At 41.2% G+C, this 22,751-nt stretch overlaps 1 protein-coding gene across 8 annotated transcripts in view; it reads right to left on the bottom strand.

Annotated features, from left to right (window-relative positions):
- TNRC6C (trinucleotide repeat containing adaptor 6C) overlaps positions 1–22,751 on the bottom strand; it is a 105,677-nt gene that overhangs the window by 5,164 nt on the left and 77,762 nt on the right. For 4 of the 8 annotated variants that reach the window (XM_080629372.1, XM_080629375.1, XM_080629370.1 and 1 more), the window contains 12 exons: positions 18,257–18,406; positions 16,612–16,758; positions 16,043–16,165; positions 14,601–14,684; positions 14,047–14,278; positions 12,161–12,328; positions 10,985–11,176; positions 10,700–10,843; positions 7,806–7,922; positions 5,513–5,707; positions 4,182–4,252; positions 3,305–3,444 (listed from right to left, as the gene is read on the bottom strand). In XM_080629372.1, coding sequence (XP_080485498.1) covers positions 3,305–3,444; positions 4,182–4,252; positions 5,513–5,707; positions 7,806–7,922; positions 10,700–10,843; positions 10,985–11,176; positions 12,161–12,328; positions 14,047–14,278; positions 14,601–14,684; positions 16,043–16,165; positions 16,612–16,758; positions 18,257–18,406 — 1,763 coding nt within the window. The remainder of the gene's footprint in view (positions 1–3,304; positions 3,445–4,181; positions 4,253–5,512; positions 5,708–7,805; positions 7,923–10,699; positions 10,844–10,984; positions 11,177–12,160; positions 12,329–14,046; positions 14,279–14,600; positions 14,685–16,042; positions 16,166–16,611; positions 16,759–18,256; positions 18,407–22,751) is intronic. The other 4 variants (XM_080629373.1, XM_080629376.1, XR_013957999.1 and 1 more) reach the window with 3 other exon arrangements.

Raw genomic sequence — 22,751 nt, 5'->3', positions numbered from 1 at the left:
TGGACCACTCGGTGGATAAAGAACTGGCTGGATGGCTGCACGCAAAGAGTTGTGGTCAATGGCTCGATGTCCGTCTGGAGACCGGTAAAGAGTGGTGTCCCTCAGGGATCGGTGTTGGGACCGGTCTTGTTCAACAGCTTGGTCGGTGACATGGACAGGGGGATTGAGTGCGCCCTCAGCAAGTTTGCCGATGACACCAAGCTGTGTGGTTCGGCTGATACGCCGGAGGGAAGGGATGCCATCCAGAGGGACCTCAACACGCTTGTGAGGTGGGCTGATGCCAACCTGATGAAGTTTAACCATGCCAAGTGCGAGGTCCTACACCTGAGTTGGAGCAATCCCAGGCACGGCTACAGGTTGGGCAGAGAAGAGATTCAGAGCAGCCCTGCAGAGAAGGACTTGGGGGTGTTGGTCGATGAAAAAATGAACATGAGCTGGCTGCAGTGTGCGCTCGCAGCCCAGAAAGCAACCGTATCCTGGGCTGCATCAAAAGGAGCGTGATCAGCAGGTCGAAGGAGGTGATCCTGCCCCTCTACTCTCGTGAGACCTCACTTGGAGCACTGTGTGCAGTTCTGGTGTCCTCAACATAAAAAGGACATGGAACTGTTGGAAAAAGTCCAGAGGAGGCCACGAGGATGATCAGGGGACTGGAACACCTCCTGTATGGAGACAGGCTGAGAAAGTTGGGGCTGTTCAGCCTGGAGAAGAGAAGGCTGCGTGGAGACCTCATAGCAGCCTTCCAGTATCTGAAGGGGGCCTACAAGGATGCTGGGGAGGGACTCTTCATCAGGGACTGTAGTGACAGGACAAGGGGTAACGGGTTCAAACTTAAACAGGGGAAGTTTAGATTGGATATAAGGAAGAAATTCTTTACTGAGAGGGTGGTGAGGCACTGGAATGGGCTGCCCAGGGAGGTTGTGAATGCTCCATCCTTGGCGGTGTTCAAGGCCAGGTTGGATGAGGCCTTGGGTGATATGGTTTAGTGTGGGGTGTCCCTGCCCATGGCAGGGGGGTTGGAACTAGATGATCTCAAGGTCCTTTCCAACCCTAACTATTCTATGATTCTAAGAGAAGATAAACCTGCCTGGCAGTCTGCTTAAACCTCTGGGTCTCTGTATTAGTTCAGTCTCACTGTTGCAGGGTGTGTAACTCTGAACGTAGACATCAACAACTACGCCTTTGCTGCAATATACATGTTTGTGATGGCTGTTCCCCCCTCACTGCCTGAACATGGCCTCTGGTTTGGATGCCATCAACAAGCCGGGTTTGTGCAAATGCTCCTTGCTGAATATCCCATCTTGAGGATTTCTGACTTTCCTAAATGTGTAAGTGAAGAGATCCAAATGTAGGCTTTGAAAACCAGGCATGCCTCTAACTGTTAACCCAGCATTGCCAAGTTCACCACTAAACCGTGTCCCCAGGTGCCACATCTACACATCTTTTAAACACCTCCAAGGATGGTGACTTCACCACTGCCCTGAGTAGGCTGTTCCAGTGCTGGACACCTCTTTCTGTAAAAATATTTTTCACAATATCTAATCTCAACCTCCCCTAGTGGAACTTGAGGTCGTTTCCTCCTAACCCTACAACTTGTTACTTAGGAGAAGGCACCAGGCCCCTCCTGGCTCCATCCTCCTGTCAGGCAGTTGTAGGGAGCGATCAGGTTCTCCCTGAGCCTTCTCTTCTCCAGACTGAACCCCCCAGGTCCCTCAGCCATTCACACGTGTGCTCCAGGCCCTGCACCAGCTCTGTTCCCTTCTCTGGCCCCACTCCAGTACCTCAATGTCTCTCTTGTAGTGAGGGGCTCAGAGCTGAAGACAGGATTCGAGGTGCAGCCTCACCAGTGCCAAGCACAGGGGGACAATCCCTGCTGACATCCTGCTGGCCACACTATTGCTGGTACAAGCTGCGATATGAGACTGCTGGCTCTGTGATGTATTTTCCAGCAATCAAGTCCATGTAAACATTTATCTGTGTAATAGATAGTAGCTGATATCTCTTTGAACTCTAATACTCTCCTGCTGGCTTCCACAAATCCCATTGTATTTTACCATTGACACCCTGCCAGCAAACCAAGTGCATTTATAGCTCAAGCCTTTTCATTCACACAAAGGTCTGTCCTGTCCTTACCAGCACTGCAACTGTAGTGATGCCACAACCTATTAAAAACAAAACAATTTACAGGGAGGCATTCCAGATCACTGACAGTGTAAGGATGTTACCATCTGCATATTTAAAATAAGCATTTCTCTTTAAACTCACATATTAGTTTTGCCTTTGGTGTTATTTCTTTGACCCAATGCCCACATCTAAACTGACGTAACACAAGATGGGTCAATTTTGCATCTCCAACTGTTCTGAATGCTGCTTTGTAATATTTAATTAAGGAATCATAGAATGGTTTGGGTTGGAAAGGACCTTAAGATCATCCAGTTTCAACCCCCTGCCATGCGCAGGGATGCCTCACACTAGACCATGTTGCCCAAGGCTCTGCCCAGCCTGGCCTTGAACACTGCCAGGGATGGAGCATTCACCACTTCTCTGGGCAACCCACCATAATGGGAAAGTAGTTGCAACTTTACTTATGGAGTAACAACTGCTCCCATATTTCTAAGTATAGGGAAGGTAATCAGGACAGTAATACACCTAGTTCCAAGCAGCGTTCCCTCTATGATCAGTATTTTTCATTGTACTCACGCCCTAACTTGTTCATACAGAAGGCTGCACTTAAGTACTATTTTGAAACATCAGTCTCTATATTCTTAATATGTAAGTCAGAATACGCTTATTCTTCCCAATGTCATCAATTTTATCACCCAAAATTCTCTGGCTCTTGCTAATGCCAATTAGTTCCATGGAGTCTAAAACACCTCAGAAGCACGTTTTATTGTCAGTCATTTCCTTCAGTTTCTTTCATTCCTCCTTTAAAATGGTGACCACATGAACATATTCTTTATCATTGTTTTGTCCTTTCTGTTGCTCTATGAAGCTAAAACTTTGCCTTATGCTCTGCTTCCTTTAGAACTCATCACACCTTACGAATTCTGTGCAGCCTTAGAGTTGACAAATCCTTACTAAGCACATTATTAATGGTGAATATCAATTATCACATTTTTAATGACCTCTTGTTCAGTAGTTTATAAGTATCTAGCCCCCAATTATTTTTAATCTACCTCATAGGTAATTTTAAAAATCATATTAAACTAACTAGTGATCAGTTCTGAGTCCTAGCGAATGAATGCCTAAGAAAATAGCTGGGAGATAAAACTGGCTTCATAACAAAGGAAAGAGAGCAGAAACGTACATATGCAGAGACTTCTGGGCCTTGGCTGCTTCCTCCTTGGAACTGTAGCGGACCACAGCATTCCCTTGCGTCAGGTTCAAGTGGAATGTTATTAGAGGGCCATGTTGCAAGCACAGTGTCCGCAGTGTGGAACCATCAATCTGGTAAGAGGAAAGGGAGGGGAAAGGTTATCTGTATTTTTGTGATTTTACTTTTAATGCTTTTTAACTAAACAGATTTTAGACTCTGAAGAGTAAGTACAGGTAAAGTTTTTCTTCCATAAGATGAATTTAATTACAGATGTATCATTGTCTTCATTGAGTGAGACATCCTTGTCTTTTTAGGGCTTCCCTACAGTCCAGTGCACAGAATTTCCCAATTTAGGTTATACAAATTATATTTATCATTAAAAGTCTACAGAAGTCCAGAAGAAAGTCAAAGGAAAAACATATTGTTCATAAATACAACTGAATTTCCCCAAAGATTAATTTGGATGTCTAGATTCAAGGCTTTGTGGCTTATATTCTTCTTTGTGAATGACACCACGTGGAAGACTGGAGGATTTGACAGACGTAGGAGAACCACCAAAGCAAAACCCATAGGAAAATGAGATTTTACATCTCTGTATCTGCTGTAAAAACCCATTCCCCTCCAAACTTACACATACATAAAAGCTGTACACTGAATGAATGAAAAATTAGGGTCTTAAAAGTTCATACTTGATTTGACAGCACTTTCAAAACTTAACAAATTCCTTGTAGAAGACAGACACATAATAAATGCAGAATGATTATTTTTCCTTTAAATGAACCAAATGAGCAAGAATGATAAATGTTCTTATCGTCTCTGAAATGTGACAAGTCCCTTTTCAGAACTAGCTGTGGACCATTCTGTTTACCTGGGGCGTGAGGTTTCGAAGAACCAGCCAGCTGCTTGTTCTCCCTGAGCTGTCAGTACTCCATGCAGAACCTACAACACAAAGGCCACAACAGAACATATTATCATGCTGCGGGAAGCATATTACTAGAACAAAGTTTCTTCACATCCTGATTTATTGTCGTCTTTGCTGAATGAAAACCTGCTTTCGGTATAGGTATAAGATCTGTGGAATTTTCACACTCCCACAGTAACTATTAGAAAATCAGCGGGTGCAGGTATGACACTGCAACAAACTGTACCTTCAGGTTAAATGAGAATTAATCTGGAAGGCACATTTTAAAAGCAATTCAGACGTCCAAACTCAGATTGCTGCTTGCTATTAAAGATTTTTATAGCACTGCAGCCTTCTGCTATCTTGCCAATGATAGATTAATGCATATGACTTATTCAAAACAGATATTTCTGCACTGACAATGATTAAAGATACAAGGACGTAACCAACAAAACCTGCTTTTCCAACTTCAGCCTGGTGTTTTACAATGAGGAACTGAACAAGCTGGATATATATGAGAGGTGTTTGAGAAACCACAGTACATCTGTAGTCACATGTGTGACCACGCTCAGGCTCCAGAGAGAATCCTGGAATCAGCAATATCTGCCCACCAGGTGGGGTTTTGGTGAAGAAAACAGATACAAATAAACGGCAAGAAGAGGGACATTTAATTCCCAACTTAGTGAAAGCAGATTAACAAACCAGTCAGCTTTATGAAATAAGCGTAATACTTGTGTTTGAAGCTGACTACTTCACATGATACATATACCACATCCATGGTTTCTAATATTTATATTTAAGTGAAACAACAACATCTAAAAAACCTGCATGGAAAAAGTTGAGACATTCCCTGAGGGCTCTGCAATGCCATGAGGTCCTAAATGCTTCACGTCCATGCTCCAAAAATGTGTTCCGTATTAAATTCTATGGGCTGATTCGCCCATCTTGAAGCCTTGTAAGCAGTCATAGATCATACCACAAACAATACACATGTTTAAAAAATATTTTTAGAGATTCAGGAAATGGGGAAATAAAATACCTAAGTTGGAGTTAAATAATTTGGCAATGACTATGTAAAATTACTAATATGACCACCTCAAAGGTGAGAGCTTCACTTACAGTTTTACCCTAACTAAAATAAATGAACAAAAGCTTCAATCCCTAGACAGACATACTCTACTTGTATCAGACCTCGAGTTTCTGAAGCCTAATACACAGCCTCACTATAGCAACACAATAAAAGCAAACAGTTCTAAGAAGAAGGCACTGTGGTGTGCTAAAACACGAGTCAGGCGCACCCGAGGAGTAAGAGCTGGTCCAGCCCAGGGGACTGGCACCCCATGTCGATGATGGCTTGGTATTTGTTAAGCCCGGAGGTGGTCTTGTAGGAGCAGTAGTGTTTCTGGGTACCTTCCATAGTTCATGGGATAGAGAGGCTTGTGTGTGAGAGATCGGGCCAGAGGACCATGTAGACTTGATGTCTGACAATTTACCTGCAACAGAAAGAAAAAATTAAGTTCCCTTTTGAAAATCTACTAGTTTCATTTCTCATAAAAGACAATACATGAAAAAAAGACCAGAAAATGGACTTAAGCATTTAAATCTAATTTAAATCATAATACTTGGAGATTGTCTCTTTCAAAGGGTTAATGGATCTTAACCACTTTTTCTTACACAACTCATTTTACCTGATATGAAGTAACCAGTATATGTTCTTCTGATATATTACTAGAATTCCAAAGATCAAAGACCAACCAAACCTGGATTTCTGAATAGGCAAAGTAACAGGTAATCTTTTTCTCAGGAGTCTGCGAAAGATGAAGTCTTCAGAAGACTGGACTATATCACAACCTGTCACTGAAACTTTTCACTGTTGAGTTTGTTACCTTATATCTTACTACTGTTCCTGCCAAATCAGAGTTTTGCAAAATAATAAAACAATCCAAGAATAACAAATACAGTTTAGCATTCAGAGTGGCAGACAACACTGACTCAAATTCTGCATACCAAACCAAACCCCTTTATTCAACTTTAGACTTACACATTCCTGCCTTTCTTCCTTGTACCAACATACGTTGTGAAATTTGAGTCCCATTTCATTTTCATAGCACAGCCCCATACTGTTACTAACATTAGCAGTACAGGAATGGACTGAAATGGTCACATCACTGCATCTTCTGCCAGAGCAAATGACACTGTAGTTATGCTGCGTTAATGCTTTAATGCTGATTGCAGGCAGGAAGAAAATACTCGGTCTGACAAAGTCCGAGATGTCAAAATCTTGTGGATTTTTTTAAACCCAAGTTTGAATTGGCAGATGAAGCTTATACTGAACCAGCACCTTGCATCAGGCAGCCATTGAGGGGTTTTATCAGTCCTAGAGCCAAATTTACCAGTCATCAAATCACAGCCTCAGTTCTATACACACACACATACACACTCCCCACATTTTCTCAATTTATCTGAATCATCTAACTCAATGATTTTATACTGAATCATAACAATTTGAGTGAAAGGGCAACCACTCTCTCATCTTCTTGCACACTGCAGCAGCAAAAATAATTTGACAATGATGATGAAAGCTTTAAACACAGGTAAAACAGCAGGGAGAAAGGGTAAAAAAGCCTGAGTGTTAGAACTCAGAGCAGCTGAGCACATGATTCATGCACATTACCACAGATTAGATGTTGCTATGTCACTACTTCTCATGGGGTTAACAAAAGATTAGGTGACGCTGCAAAACAATAAAAAGCAAATAAAGCAGAAATGCATGGCAGATAAAAGGAAAGCAAGCCATTCCTTCCTTTTCCTTTCACTGGAGTAAAACGTAACCCCATTGGTTTTCCATTCTGCAGTATGACCTGGAGGTTGCACCTTCCTTTATTCAAAGAAGAGTGTTTTCATTGATTAGATATGCATACAACAGCCCCAACACATTTTTATAATGGGACAAACCGGATATTTAGGTAGCTACTTCACAAGCAATGTCTCTGTGATTTGCAGACAGAGATGCTCCAGAATGCAAAGCTCATTAAAATGAAGGAGGCAATTTATTTAGACCATCTATAAGCTCAGCCATGTAGGGGAGCCTCAGGCTTTTGGTTGACTATTAAAAGACATTTAAGAGCCCCAAACCCAACCCCTTCAGAGCCACGCAGAGTACCTCCTTGAGGTGGTACTAAACATTTTCCTGGGCTGAAGATGGTTCACTTTTAACAGTGAGTTTATTAACAAAAATTTCACATCAGATCTTCCTGGAAGGGTTTAGCAGCGGTGTTTCCACTGAGGCCCTAGACAATATTCCTCCTCAAAGCTGCAATGTAAACAGTCATTAAGAGATCTCCATGCCAATACAGAATGACAGCACATGGCACCAGTGGAATAAATACATTTTTCCTTAGCACAATTCCAGGCATACCATCCAACGCTCACCACTGAAGAGCTGCCAGGAGAGCTGCCTACTACCTAGCACAATACTGAAAAACAGGCTTCTGTCTGTAGTAGCACTACTGTAATAACTAGGAAAGCACTTTCTAGGGCCTTTTCTCAGAATGCAGAAGGATGTGAAAGTAGAAAGGCCATTTTTCGTACCTGCAATGCTAGGTGCAGATGCAATGCTGCTGAAAGAGCTACTGTAGCCGGAGGCACTAAGCGGCCAGGCACTCGATGAAGGCAGCGTGGCATTCTGAGATGATGTTGGGGATGACCCTGCAGAACCAGCAGAGAATCAACTAAGAAAGATGGGAATAATGATGTTTGGTGTGACATAAGCAAATCTATTATGTGCAAATACAAACCATGCAAGGCATTTTCCTTAATCAGCCTGGTCTCAGAAGTCTAGGAATGAAATGTTATAGAAAGCATGATAAAGTGAAGCAGAAGTCCTTAGTAGAGAAGAAAAGAAAGCAAGTAGCAAATGTACTAGCACCTGTGCAGAAGATAAACTCAGCATTTCCTCTAAGATACATGACTCAAAACAATCGGTGTTGAACTGTTTGGTCTCAAGGAACAGGCTTCATTTATTAAGGTGCTCTGCTGGCTGACTTAAGCAATGGCAACTGTAGATGAGCATAGGTGCATATGATAAACTAACCTCTTACCATGGGTGATCTGTCCAAAATTACTCAAGGTAGGCACTTCTCCTACATCCTAATGTCCACAAACATCCTTAGATTTTTGCAGACTTTCAGTAAAGTAAGGATGTATTTTAGCAATCTCTTCTCAAACTGATAATGTTAAATGAAATAGCCTGAAACCATCTTGGTAAATCATTTACAATCTGAGGAGCTATCTAAGCATACATACAATTTCCTTAGCGGCAAGCAAATGAAAGAAACTGAACATAAAATAAAATATCTTCATTATAAATACCCTAAGAGCTGGAAGCATTCTCTCTAGCCACCAACAAAATTAAGTGTGTATCCTAGGTGACTTATCATTCCTGACATACAAAGGTGGACTGTGATACTGAAGCATCTTTAACTGACTAATAAAAATACATGAGTTCTTTGGTAAAGAGCTCTGTACTGAGGTAAAAGGGACTAAGTAAAAGGGCAATCTCATCCCTTCGCAGCTCAATAAAAAACACAGGCTGTAATATCCAACGGGAACAGCAACCAACCAATCCATCTTATCTAGACTCACTGCACTCCAAAGGACACCAAAACAGACATCAGTTTCAAGCAAAACAACTCTAGATCAAGGCCTTCTCTGGACATAATCTATACCCTAGGCAGGAGTGAGGAAATTATATCAGACTGAAAGGCCCATATGCCCAGAGAGCTGAAACCGTCCCTGATTCCAGGTGGCTAAGGCTGGCTGACCCTGCAAAGCTTCCTCAGCAAACAGGGTGAAATGAAAATCAACCCAAAAGCTTAGGTTTTGTCTCTTTCTCTGTGTGCAGTGCAAGGAAAGTATACATCACAGTCTGGCCCTCCAACTGGAGACCTTCTCTGTTAATACAGCCTGTGTACTTCAAGCTGCAGTATTCAAAGACAGCCTCTTCCTGGCAGCATGTCATGAAAGCCCCAAGCTCATATGGAGGCGTACTAACAGTAACAGCCAAATTTACCTAGCAGCAAACACCTTGCTTATACAAGCATAAAGAAACAGATTTAGCAGCTAGGTTTCTAATTAAAATTATATCATTAGTAAGCTAAAAAGCTAACGAGGAAAGGAAGCATACATGGACCCCAACAGCCACTGCCTTTCAGAAGGTTTTGGCTCTCAAGGACCTGTTTACTTCTGCAAAGCTCATCTTTACTAACTCTCTCTAAGTAGGGTGATTATCTCTTCATTCCACAGACAAATTACACACTAGGAGAACTAATGAGTACTTGCCTTCTATAAAGCAGGAAGACCTGCAGTAGGCAGCATCTAACTACAGCTCTGTAGGGCTAGGCTTCTGGCCTAATGGGAGTGTATCTTGGGTGCACCATACCTGAACTGCGACTGAATTCTATCTTTTCCTTTTTTAGAACTTCAAACAATCCAGGTTGCCTATCCCTTGCAGCACATTTGGGTCATTAAAAGTTAATTCAACATTAGTCATGCACACAAATACTTCATGTTTCAGCTTAAATAAGATTGTTTTCAGGTTAGAGACAACGAATTCGAGGCAATGAAAACCCCTGCCTCCTTTCCCTCACAGTTCACATCCCTTTGTCTGAGTTAACAAGCCCAGAGCAAGGATAGTTCTGATTTACAATCTATGCAGGTATCACAGATGTAACTATTAGAACAAACTCCACATTTTTAATCCTGACAGGTCCCTCCTGCCAACCTGATTATACTACTCCTATGCATAGGACTGCTCTAACAGACAGCAGATAACTTCCCTATATTGGAACACTGAGCACAATTAAATCAAGCCACCTTTCCCTTGATCCAGCTGCAGTGCATCTAGTTAACAAGTAGCATAGTCCCAATGGCTTATTGTTTTAGAGAATACTCTTTTAATTCTGAAGTAAGCACTGCCCAGACAAAAGGAACGGAAATGGCACTGGGAATACTAGTTGACTAGCCCAGTCCCTTTTTTCTTTGATGGTTTTGGGGATAAAACAGCTCTAATTGATTTTGCTGACTGATCTTCTAACAAAGCTACACTTAAGTAGTGTGACAGAAGCCTGCTGCTTCAGCAACAACTCTGGAACTTTTGTGTTGTGTCTTCTGAGTATTTCACGAAGTGTGTGCAGGAGGGTGGTCAGGAAGAAGAGTAACATCTTGTTCAAAACCAAGTGTTACAGGTTACACAGAAGTTTGTATTACATCTCATACCCTTTTCCAATATAAAAATATTTCCCACGGAAAACCAGAAACCTTTTAGTCCCATATTTAAATCAAGTATTTCTGATTTTCAGTGAAAGTTCAGAGCAGAAGCATTAGGATTACAAGCAAAAAATTTATACTATATCCATAATACATGAAGTCACCTTTTTTGGAGAGAATAAAGTATACACAGATGTGCACATGATTTGTGTGTTTACCTCCACTCTTGAGAAGATAGCGATTAACATCCTGTATTGTGGTGTTTATGGTAGGCCCAGTTGGAACACTTCCAGGAGTAACATCAGGGTCATTTTCAGGATCAATATTCTGCAGTCCTTTCCATGGCACTCCTGGATGAAACTCTGTTACAAATATAATAAAAAGAAAAGTATATAACATCATAATTCTCCAAAGTTCCTGTGTAGCAGAAGGCATAAAGATTCAATAAATAAAACCATGTTTTAGGGACACCGGCTTGACACGAACACTTTATATGTTGTTACCTGGTGGCCAGTTTATGCTGGAGCCATTGGAAATTTTATCACTATCAGTTTTGGCACGTGACCAGCTGTGAGGAACAGCTACGGGTGGACTGGCGGGTGATTCACTGTTCTGCATCAGATCATACCGGCTGTAAGAGTCATCAATGGAGGACTTTCCCGGAGGACCAATACTTAAACCTCCAGGTATAGCACCTGTAAGGAAAGAAATGGAAAGGCTTTGCTTAGGGAGTGGCACTAATTTTGGGTATGGAATTTCATCAATCCCTACAGTTTGTTATTTTCTTTTTCTTTCTGTATTACGAAGGTAGAGAAGAAAATTAACATGTAAACACAGCAAGCAAGGCTTAACAGCCTCTGAAGCCTTCCTAGGAATGAGAGCTGTGAGGTATACCACTGGTACAATCGACACATTCAAGCTAAAAAAATGTGCATTACATTACTGCCAAAAAGAGACTAAGTAATTCAAATTATTACACTGATAGCAAATAGGAATTTGCTGAGACAGCATACTAAGGAATATCCCTGTAAGCAAGCTATCTCCTCTAGGTGTTCATTGCTGATGGGCTGGATGATTTGAAATGCCATTCTCATGTCCTACAAACTAGCAAACAACAATTTGGCATAACCAGTACAGCTACTTGCAGAATAAACTACTGTAAGAGAAATCATGCATGCTTCTTGTAATAAAATCCAGGATACAATAAAGTTAACAGCACCATGTTCTAACAGAATAAACTTGGTGCGGGAAATAAAAGAATACTGGATACTCATGATACTGGAGGTGTTAGGGATGAAAGTGTTCAAACAGATTAGCAAACACTTCTGGAAAAATGTGAAGTTTGTGCTCCTAACTCCCAGGGTGGGTAATTATGTACTTGTTTTGCCAACAGCAGCAGTTTGTTTTACTTGAACTCCATGTTCTGAGCAAGAAAATTCAGCAAATGGAAAAAACATTCCTACACTGCATGTAGGAAGCGATAGCTGCAAGCACTTAGATGCACTGCTGAATGTGACTGCAGGAATAATTGTATAAGTACCCCAGTCTCAAAGGGCACTCTGTACCAACCAATTATGAGCACTTAACTGCAAACAGTAACTTGAGAATACAAAACTGCCATTGCAATATGCGTCAAGTCTCAAAAAGCCAGACTGACACTGAGATTAGATGTAACATACCGTGCTTGCTGGAGTTCTGGTCAAGTGAAGAAGCAGCACTAGACAGATTATCCATTGAGTTGGGGTGTGTCCACTGAGGAAGGCGAGACTGGGACTGAGAAGTGTCCTTCACTGACAAACCACCAGTAATGTCCATGTTATTTACATTCATGTTCGGGTTCAGTCCAGCTAAAGGGAAATAGGTCATTAGATATCCAGAACAGACTGGGGGATTAGAAGATGTGTTTAAAAACCCAGCTAAAGGAGTTATGAAACACTGACTTTCAGTACATCTGTCCATGTGTACAGTAAATTACTATGCTTACTTGCAACTGCCATCAAGAACTTTTGCTTTTATGGGAACCTCAGTGTTAACTCCCATGAATTCAGAAAACATTAGAACTTTGCTAAAAGTGGAAACAAAAGAAAAGATGTAGGGATACTATTTTGAAGCTGTCAGTATTTCTACTTGCAGTCTCTTCACCTGCCTCTGAAAAGGCCTTATGGAAGAATGCACTGACATGCTACGTTTAAACCAGTGAGGAATCTGCAGCATTCCACTGCTAAACCAAAATGTTCCTGATGTCTCACCAGTGCAGGCCCATGATGCCTGCAATTTCATTTTGCTAACAACACTGTACAAATCCTAAAGAAAGCAACTAATTAAAGGGTTATACAAACAGCTGCCACTCATCCAAGCAGGTATTATAGTACTTGGGCATATATTTTATATACACAGAACAAAATCACTGGGACTGTGCATAAGGAACACATGGTTCTGTGACACGACTCTGTGTCCTTTTTGATATATAATCCTGAATGTTAGCAAATGACAGGAAGCTGAGGTATGATTAAGAACCTCCCTCTTAGACTTTCATTCATAAATTCTTTTGCCTTCTGATGCTCCCTCTTCTAACAGCTCACCACAGCAGTCAGAATTACCTTCTAAGTGCTGCATGGTAGATACAGCTTGGCAATTCTATCGCACACAGTGTAAAGAGATTAAATTAATTCCTTTATGTCATGAATGAGGTTGCAAACAATCGCACAGGAAACGGGTCTGAAAGGTTGTTTGTTCATGCTGTCTCAAGGCTGAATTGATTACTTTGACATCAATCATATTTGACAGATTTGTGTCCAGCCTACCACGGACTGACCAGTGAGAAACATTTCAGAACTTCCCAGGTCATTTATTCCAGTAATCTTCTTTGCTTGGAGCAAATCAGTGATCCTTAATGTTTAACTAGATCTCCTTTTACACAACAGAAGTTTATTACCTCTTGAATTAGCTACATGCAAGGAAACTCTTCATAGGTATCTTTTACATTTTTAAGATCCCTTGCATGCCTCTTAAGTCTACTCTTCAGGCTAAAGTGAGCAAAGGATTTCCCTTTCTCCCTTAGCAGTCACGGTTTTGAAACATCTCATCATTTGCACAACACTCACTTCGCATTCCTTCAAACTGAGCCATATCCTTCTAGAAATACACTGATCAAAATTGATGCCTTACCAGTGCTGATTAGAGTGGAAAGTTGACTTTGCATGACTTCCAGATTATATCCATTCCTGTTTATCAGTATGACGTTTGTGCGTTTTACAACATGACACTGTTAATTTATATTTAGTCCATAAATAGCAACATAGTTAGGTACTTAATTAAGCACATCTTCTGTTCTGGTATTTGCAGCCAGAGTACAGGTAAGCGAACACAGCCCTCCTGAGCAGCTGCTACCACATAGGTGTGTAGCACCATGATTTTGTTTTGGCATTTCAACACTATTTAATAAACGTATCTTTCTATTTCTGTATTTGTTATACAGTGGAGCAAAATATTTAGATGCTGAATTAAGGAAATATCCTCCCCTCTGACTTTTTCACATGTAACTGCTTTAAAGAAGGACACTTACCAAGAGGGTAAGGAGCAAAGGTGTTTGGCGAAGACTGTTGCTCTTTGGTCTGCAGGTCAGGTAGGCTGGGAGCCTGGGGATGGGGTGAAAAGCTATCCATGGCTGATTTGCCTGCAGAGGGGTGCAAAGATAGATGTGGAGGGGGAGGCTGCTGCTTCATAAGCAGGGCCTGGGCCAGCTGGCGCTGGTGCTGCTGGATCTGCTGCTGCATGTTATTGATTGTACGTGCAACCTGGCAAGGAAAAGAATCAATAAATGCTCAGTTGAACAAAAAGACACTAGATTTTTTGTGTCTGAAACTACAGTGAAGTAAAGTAACACAATAGATCTCTTTACAAATAAAAATTGAGCATATTAAGAGTTGAAGAGCTTTCCTCCAATAACTGAATGCTGTAAAATAGCTTCATTGCTTTAGCACTCCTTGCTTTCAGTACTCAAGCTATGCACTTACTGTTTCTAAGGGTGCTACAGCTGCTTAGCTATAAGCAGTACAATCTCTTTAAGCTACTGAAGACAAACTCTTGCAGAGAGATTGAACTGGAAGGCAAACCTACTTGCTGCTCCTGTTGTCTCATGGGTCCGGAAACATTACGCTGAGCCTGTAACATCTGCTGCTGGATTTGTAAACGTTGGTATGCCTAAGAGACAGAAGTGAGAGGTCAGAGGTCCTAACACACATACACAAAGCCAAACAAGCTTGTCTGAACTACTCTCATGCATTATAAAATAGAAAAGACAGAAACAATGGGAGTTTTCTGAAAACTCCCAAGGAAGCAAAAGTAACAATCTTATTACAACTGTATTTTATAACATATTTCAGCCTAGTGTTCCTTTTTTGCTTGCCTTTTTCATTAAACCAAAAACATCAATGAGAAACCTGACAAGTAAGCTTGCGAGCAATAAGAGGTCATTAAAGACAGAAGCCTACTTTTTTTCCCAGAAAAAATTGCAACACAAAGCAAAAATTAAAATAGAAGTTTATAATTATCTTATAGATAAGATAAACATCAATAGTTAGTTCTCTTATTGGACATTTTGAGTTCTGACAACATTTGGTATTTAATCAGTCGTGCTGCTTTACTCCAGAAAAGTTCCACTTGTTTTAATGTGGGTCATGGGGCAGTAAATTTCTTTTCCAAGGTGTTTCTTTGAAAAACATGAATTTAAAATCCAAAGGAGTTCTGTACAGGTATTTTTCAAGTAGCTGGGTACTGCTCAATTGTTACTATGGCACGAAATCTATGCTGTGCTCCTCAAAACTAGGAAACATAACCAGAAATTAATAACAGTATCAAACACTGTTACTAATAAAGGACTTGGACTAGCACATTAAGATCAGCACCTAAGCTAGTTTGTCATCCTCAATTGTAGGTTTATACCTAGGAAATACTTAAGTGTCAGCAGTACAGCTTTTTAAAATAGCCTTAAAATCCAATTAAATATCTTCAGACACCATGTAAAATTCGCCAGTATAATGAAGCACACAGCTTTCCAAAAGCAAGTAGGTCTCATCGCATGCTTAATATAAATGTGTTTAATATAAATGCCATTAATTACAGAAAGTTTACCCTACACTACTATTTCTTGAGGAAGCTGTGAAGTTCTCCAGGTACCTCAGGGGCTGGCACTGCTGAGATTTCTCTTGTTATGTTGTGACACAAATCTCCCACTTGGTCAATCATTGCATACATTGGCATGTACAGAGTAGTGAGGTTTGAGAATATATTATGGTACTGGTATCAGTACAAAGACAACTGACTTTTTAGTTCTACTATCAGCTGAAAAGGATAATTATTCCAGAAATGACTATTTATAAAGCCTGAGGCAAAAACCATTATTTTTGTTTCTTTAAAAAGAAACTCTACCAAAGAAATCAGCATCTGATTGTTTTAAAGATCTGTCACATGCATTTAAAATTTAGTTAGCAATTCTCTTATTTTATCTTCCTGCCTTCAAATTCTGTTTTAGGCCTTATTTGACATGTCCTTTCACTTACCAGCTGCAGCTGATAGAGCTGGTTCAACATCGTCATATGCTGAGGATTATTAATTGGCGAGGTTAACTGTGCAGGGCTGAGACCAATGTTTTTTGCTGCAAACTGCAAAAGCTGTGCTTGAACCTAAGAAAGAAAAGTGTATTAAACATTGTACATTTACTTCTAACACTGGCAACTGCATCAGCCATTAATAAGAGTCACAAGATATCAGCTGGAATATACTAGTAGCAGTAGTACCATGAACAGAAGTACCATGAAGAGGCTATACTACAAATCTTAATAACCATACTTAAATGTTCATTTATAGAAAAAGTGCTTCCCAGCCCTCTTGAAACACTACTTTTTTCCCCAAAATGAATGTGCCCACACAGACAACCTACAGAACATACACACGAGACCATATTGCCAATGTAACATGCTTACTGGCTAGTAAATAGATCAACACAGATACAGCCAGGCAAGAGCAGCTGCAAAGCCTCAGGAGCATGACAGAATGCATATGGAAAGGAGAGTGCATATGGAAGAGTTCCAGGGAAAGGGAAAACTCAAGAGTGGAAGTGTTGTCTAACCTGAGGGGATAGAAACTGAGGCACTTGAGCACGAAGACTAGGCTGGGATGAATTAAGAGGTTGCACTGGCGGTTGCTGCGGCTGTTGCATGGTCCTGGCTTGTGCTGCTCCGCTATTGCCAAACATACCCAGATTGCCACTCGGTATCTACAGCAGGACAAGACAGACATTGGCATTTAAAGACATCACTCAACACATAACCTAGAAGTTACTTATTTCCTCAGTGATTATGCCCGGCACAGATAAAGAAAACAGCACCTCCAGAGTGTACTGACAATCAGGTTTAGAATCGGGCATGGCAAAGATCACAACATCCCAAGCCTCCAAAACACTGTATAGATGCCTGAACAAAAGATAGCTGAGGTTAAAGATCGCTTTTATAACGATGCATAACCCCAGAGGGTCATAAGATGAACACTGAAAAGTACTCACCAAAAATGTTTGCATTTGTGTAGGAAGAGCCAGGAGAATGAAGTCATTAAACTCACAGCATCCCAGTCCTTAAATTAGCCAGGCAGTTTTTATACTTAGTAATTTTACCAATCTACTGATAATGGACATGCTATTAGGGCAGTCTCTGCTTCTGAAAGATATGCTTAATGGGCTGTAAGTGCTTGACAAGTATTGCCTGTAGAAAACTAACTTTGAGAGAATATACGTAAGAAAAGCCACCACAGAATGACAGACAGTTCTTCTGTGTTGCTATATTTTATCTTTGCTGGAACTTCGATTTACATGGCAAAAAAACCCTTTTCATAATCAACAGTAGTTTATGGACTCTCAGTCTTGTGGTGTTTATCCATCTTCATCTTCTTTCCTTCTTTTCTTTTGGTTTCAGCATAGTGAGGTGGATATCATGTCTCTTCTCCCACATAACAAGCGACAGGACAAGAGCAAATGGCCTCAAGCTGTGTCAGGGGAGGTTTAAATAGACTATTAGGAAAAATGGCTTCACCAAGAGGGTTGGCCAGCATTGGAACAGGCTGCCCAGGGCAGTGGTGGAGTCACCATTCCTACAGGGATTTAAAAGATGTGTGGATGTGTCCCTGACGGACATGGGTTACTGGTGGACTTGGCAGTGCTGGGTTAACAGTTAGACTTGATGATCTTAAAGATCTTTTCCAACCTAAAGGATTCTATGCTCTACTCAAGGGCCAAAACACTCTTCTTGATTCGACCAGAGGTGCTAGAAGCACAGTTCCTTTCTTACCTGTCAAAGCTATGAGCTGTCTTGCCACAGAGCAGGAACAAAAAAGCCTCCATCACCTCTCACTCATCTCATCACTGAGTAATTATGCCAGCCAGGAAAGATAAATTAGAGCAATGTCTCTGCTTAGATTCTGTGACCATTAGCAACGCCTCAAAACACGAAACCTCCCATCAATCAAGGCAGGGCTATTCTAATGGTAATGGTATAAATCCATAACACTAGTGTCTCTTTTCAACGAATGCATATAATTAGCAGGCTAATTACTACTAAGCAGTTGTTTTAATGTCCTATAACATGAAGTGTTTACACAGCAGGGAAGTTTTTCCATCGATACTTCATGTGAACAAAGACGCTGCACCCACTTTCAGTGACAGGCACTAGCAGAGAGTCCAAGAGACCCAGAATTGAACTTGGAATCTCCCCCGACAGCCTTACCTGTCTAGAAGAATTCAAGTTTTGCATGCCCAGCCCTGAGGCAATCCCGCCCAGGGTCTGATTAGGGAGTGCACTGTTTGAAAGGGGGAGCTTCAGGCTTGGTGAAGGCAAAAATGGTGAAGTAGTGGGCTCTTCCACTAGGCCGCCATCCTGATTGGAGAAAGAAAGGGTGAGCTGTGTGCGGCGCCCAGGAGCAGGCAGCACAAACAGTGTCCCATGGGAATATAAAAAGGCATGGGATGGATAAAAATATTAAATAATAAAAAATAGGGGTATGAATAACAGGGAATGAAAGTATGAAGTGAAGGGAGAAAAAAAGAGAGAAATTGGATTAAGGTACTGTTTTTCTTTGATTTGTTGCACTTATTTCACAAATGCACAACCACCCTCACCCACTTCTCCAGCAGGAAAGGAGGAATTTATTCTAGCAGAGCTAATATGTGGCCATCATCTCCTCCCACTTAAGATTTTCTCCTCTCCTCTCCACCAGCCTGAAAGGTGGAAAGGGAAGAGACCCAGCACATTTCAGGGAGGTCTTCTGTTTGGTGAACTCAGCAGCGGAGCACAGGCATAGGACATACTGCTTTTGCTAACCCAGAACTTGGGGAAGGCCAGACCAGCTGATACGACACCAGTGTGTATTTGGTACCACATCATAGCTTTGCTCTTAAAAAAGCATTTTTGCTTTAATCCCCTTTCCTAACGGAGACACAAGAGACTTTTTTAATATTCACATAGCACTGAGTTATTATTAGCCACTATGAAACATTACACTCTAACGCACCCAGTGAACAAAAATACTTAAGGCCAATAATGATAATGCTGTCTGTGTGGCCTTCCTGGGAAAGCAATTAAGACCCTGCCTTAGTGTCCCCCAGGAGGAGGCAGATTTTAACAAGACATAAGGAGTCCCCTCTGATAAGTGGGTTGCAAGAAACCACGGCTGAACATGGATATGAGGCACAGAAGGCAGTGCCCATGGGGGGCAAACAGCAAGGCAGAAAATAAAACCATATAATCCGCAATCAAACAGGTAGATATCTAGCTAGTAATATAGTTGGGTACTGAGTTCTATCTCAAACTGTGCTTTGATGTCTGGGAAGCCTGCGGCAAGTATGATCAAATAACACTGTGTACAAAGTAGAGCTCTAAAAACAGGCAGAGTGAAAAATCTTTAATTTGCAATGTGCTGGACTGGTGGTTTTCAGGCAATATATTCACTGCAAAAAAAAGGGCTTTAAATAGTTGAGAAGCTAGGTTCTTTCAACCAATAAATTCAGTGCCCCAGAAGATTGTGAGATACAGATAAACCTCCTTTGTTACAAAAGCAGCCCAGTCCACAAAACAGAGACCCAAATAAATGAGCTAATGCAGCAAGCACACTTGGTAAATTTTATGTTCCAAGTTAATCCTGAAAAATGCGTTTTCAACAGCTCCCCTTTGATGCAAAGCAGAAGTTTCTTTACTATGAGGCAAAGTGACACTTGACATGCTATCTGACTATCCTGAGGGGGACACTGACATTTTCTAATGATATCCCCAAGGCCTCCCAGCTCAAGATATTTCACATTCTACTGGACATCAGTCACACTCCACAAACAACTGCAGCTTGCATGACAGGAACAGGTTCAAGGATTTCTCCTTAGATCACAGACATATGTTTACAATTCTACCCTTTCCCCTTTAAAGTGAAAATTGTTTCAAGCTCCGTGCGCGATCTCGCCTTCAGATGCCATTGCTTCCTATGTGAACAGGCCTATTGACCATGAAAGACCAATGTGATCCCACCCAGCTCCCCAAATTTATTCAAGTCTTGTTTCATTATGGACATAAGCAGTGCCAGGGATGGTGGAGGACAAGCCACGCTTGTCCCCAAGGAGACTTGGGCATCTAATATCCAAAACAAGCAGACTGCTGCTGCACACCCACCTTCACAAGTGTGTTCCTTGGCTGAACTGCAGCAAATGCCTTCTCTAGCAATTTTATAACAATTGTTCACATTCATTTTGTTCTACTTTTGTAATTTGAACTTGTGATAATATGCCCACTGTGCTGCACAAAGCTGTGCTCTGTAAGTGGATCTGAAATCAATTCATTTAATGTAAAGCATTTTAGTTTGTCAACATCAAGTACTCCTCAGTCATTCTCATCCTAGATGAGATGACACCTGTACTCCTGACAATAGTCTGTGATCCATTATTTTTCAGGCTCCTTTATGTAATAATTGTTTCCTGAAGAGTAATCTTTCCTACCTAACCTTTCCTCTTCAGTGGTTTTCTTATGGATTTATGTTCCAGTTCTCCCACAGGATAATCAATTAAACAAATCCCTTACATCTGAATGGCCATCATCATGCTCCATCCAGCACTGCTTTAGACTTTTTTAAACGGACTTAAAACCTGACTATTCTATGATTAGGAAAAGATTCCAAACATTGTGCTTTAATCAGAAACAAGGAAGAAGTCTAGTGAGAATATTTTTGGAAGAACGTGACTGCAGCCAACAGGCATCAAGGCTTGTAGACTTGGATTTCTCGACAGCAGAGAGGGATTGCTAATCAGAGAATAAGACAGGAGTGAAAAGGAGACTTAATTTGTAAGGTGAGAATTTCACAATCTCCTACATGCTCCAGAATCTGGGAGAAAGTTTGGAAGCAGCATCAGGGCAAAGAACACAGGCCTCTCTGCTGCCATTACGGGAGAAAACTGAAAAATGCAAAGGTGGAGGAGAGCAGGAGGGAAAACAAGTCTGCCAGGGGGCTAACAAGCCTCACACAAGGCAAGCTTGAATTAGTGTCAAAATAGGCTGATGGTACTTCTCTTTAGAGCTGACCTGACTTTTGACCACAACTAATGCAATGGTCCAGAGTTCAACGCTTGCACCTGACTATGCTAAAAAATTAAGTGACATCTCTACACGGTTCAAAATTCTCAATTATGTGGTGATCAGTGCAGATCAGCAAACCACCACATTCTCCTTCAGAGCTGAGAACACCATTCATTAGGTGCAGCTAGAATGCACACCAAACTCAAGGCCCAGACCTCAGGAATGGGAGGTACCCAACCCAAATCCCTCCACTTTCAGAAAAGACCCTTTGAAGCACTCTGGGTTTATTTCTGGTATTTTTAAAGATGCTTTTCTTACAAACTGAATGGCTCCAGAAGACATCAGATGACATCCTCAAGCAAACCTGATACCCAAGTATAGTGTGATTGCCACCAAGCACAAGATAACGTATCAGGGTACTGCTAAGCTGGATCTTTATTTCCTTGAAGCCACTGGATTTCCCCCCTTCTCTTTTTATAGTGCTACAGGGCAAGATAACATCCTGACAAATAATACAATTAATGAAGTACTAAGTGCCAAAGATCGACTCAGTGTGATGCAGAATAAAGAGTATCTGCAGCAAATACTGAGGAGCAGGTGAAAGCAAACGGTCAAAGGTGAAGCTTAACTGCACAGACCACTACTAATCCAGAGAGAACAGGGAGTTCAAATGGGTTCAGAAGCAAATGTCTGTAATGTCTGTAAATGACTGTAAATTCTCTCTCCTCAAATGCGTAAGATTAAAATAAAAAAAGAGTAAGTGTGCCTTTACCTGTCAGAGAAAATGCAGGAGAGAAATCCTGGAGTCTCAACTCAGGTGAGCTGAGAGGGAATCAGCTGAGGAAGAGCGGCAGCAGTGAGCCCACATACTCAACTTACAATGTCATGAAGAGGAACCTCACATAACTTATTTAAGACTTAGCAAAGCCAAGCAAAAGGATAATGACTTGCTAAGACAATAAGTAAAATAAGGAACATTGGCTGGAGTGCTTCAGCTGTGCAAAGCGCTTTTTCACTGACCAACTCTGACCTGAGCATGAAGCAAGACAACTCCAGGCTAAATACTCTGAAATAGTACCTCAAAGGGCAAGGAGGGTTTGGAGAAGAAGTTGCTCCAGTAGCATGAGCTGTAAATCTGAAAAGAATTTCTTTGGAAAAAGTATCTGTTCTTAGAGTAGCAACTCTATTTGCTTAATTCACTTACCAAGTTGCTCAACACTCTGATAGCTAACAAATAAGAGTTTGGGATTATTTCCTTTGTTACAGTAAAGTCACTGTGACAGACTATGCCTAGACTGACAGATTTTACTTGCTGTATGAATATTAATGATCGTAGAATTCCCTTCTCAATCGTGGTGTTTAACATATGTTTCTGTAATTATGCATCATGCTGCACATAATGCATTTCTCTCTCTGGCAATAATTGTACTGCTCAAGATCCTGTTACTCTAGTAAAGAAAAGGTTAACTGGCATGCCCATGTGAATTTTGTGACCTTGTTCAGGAGAGAGATCTTTCAGCCAACGTATTCATTAAAGTCTGCCATCAGCAAATGGATTTGCCATAGTTAAGAATGAACTTTACATGGCAGGAAGGGAAAAAGAAGACGACCCAGACTGAACCTGACATTGGAGGAAATACACAAGCAGTTCAGTCTGGTTTAAGGAAAA

The sequence above is a fragment of the Psittacula echo genome (genome assembly GCF_963264785.1).
Source record: "Psittacula echo genome assembly, chromosome: 14".
Classification (NCBI taxonomy): Eukaryota; Metazoa; Chordata; class Aves; order Psittaciformes; family Psittacidae; genus Psittacula; species Psittacula echo.
This window is presented reverse-complemented; position numbering and strand designations above follow the sequence as displayed.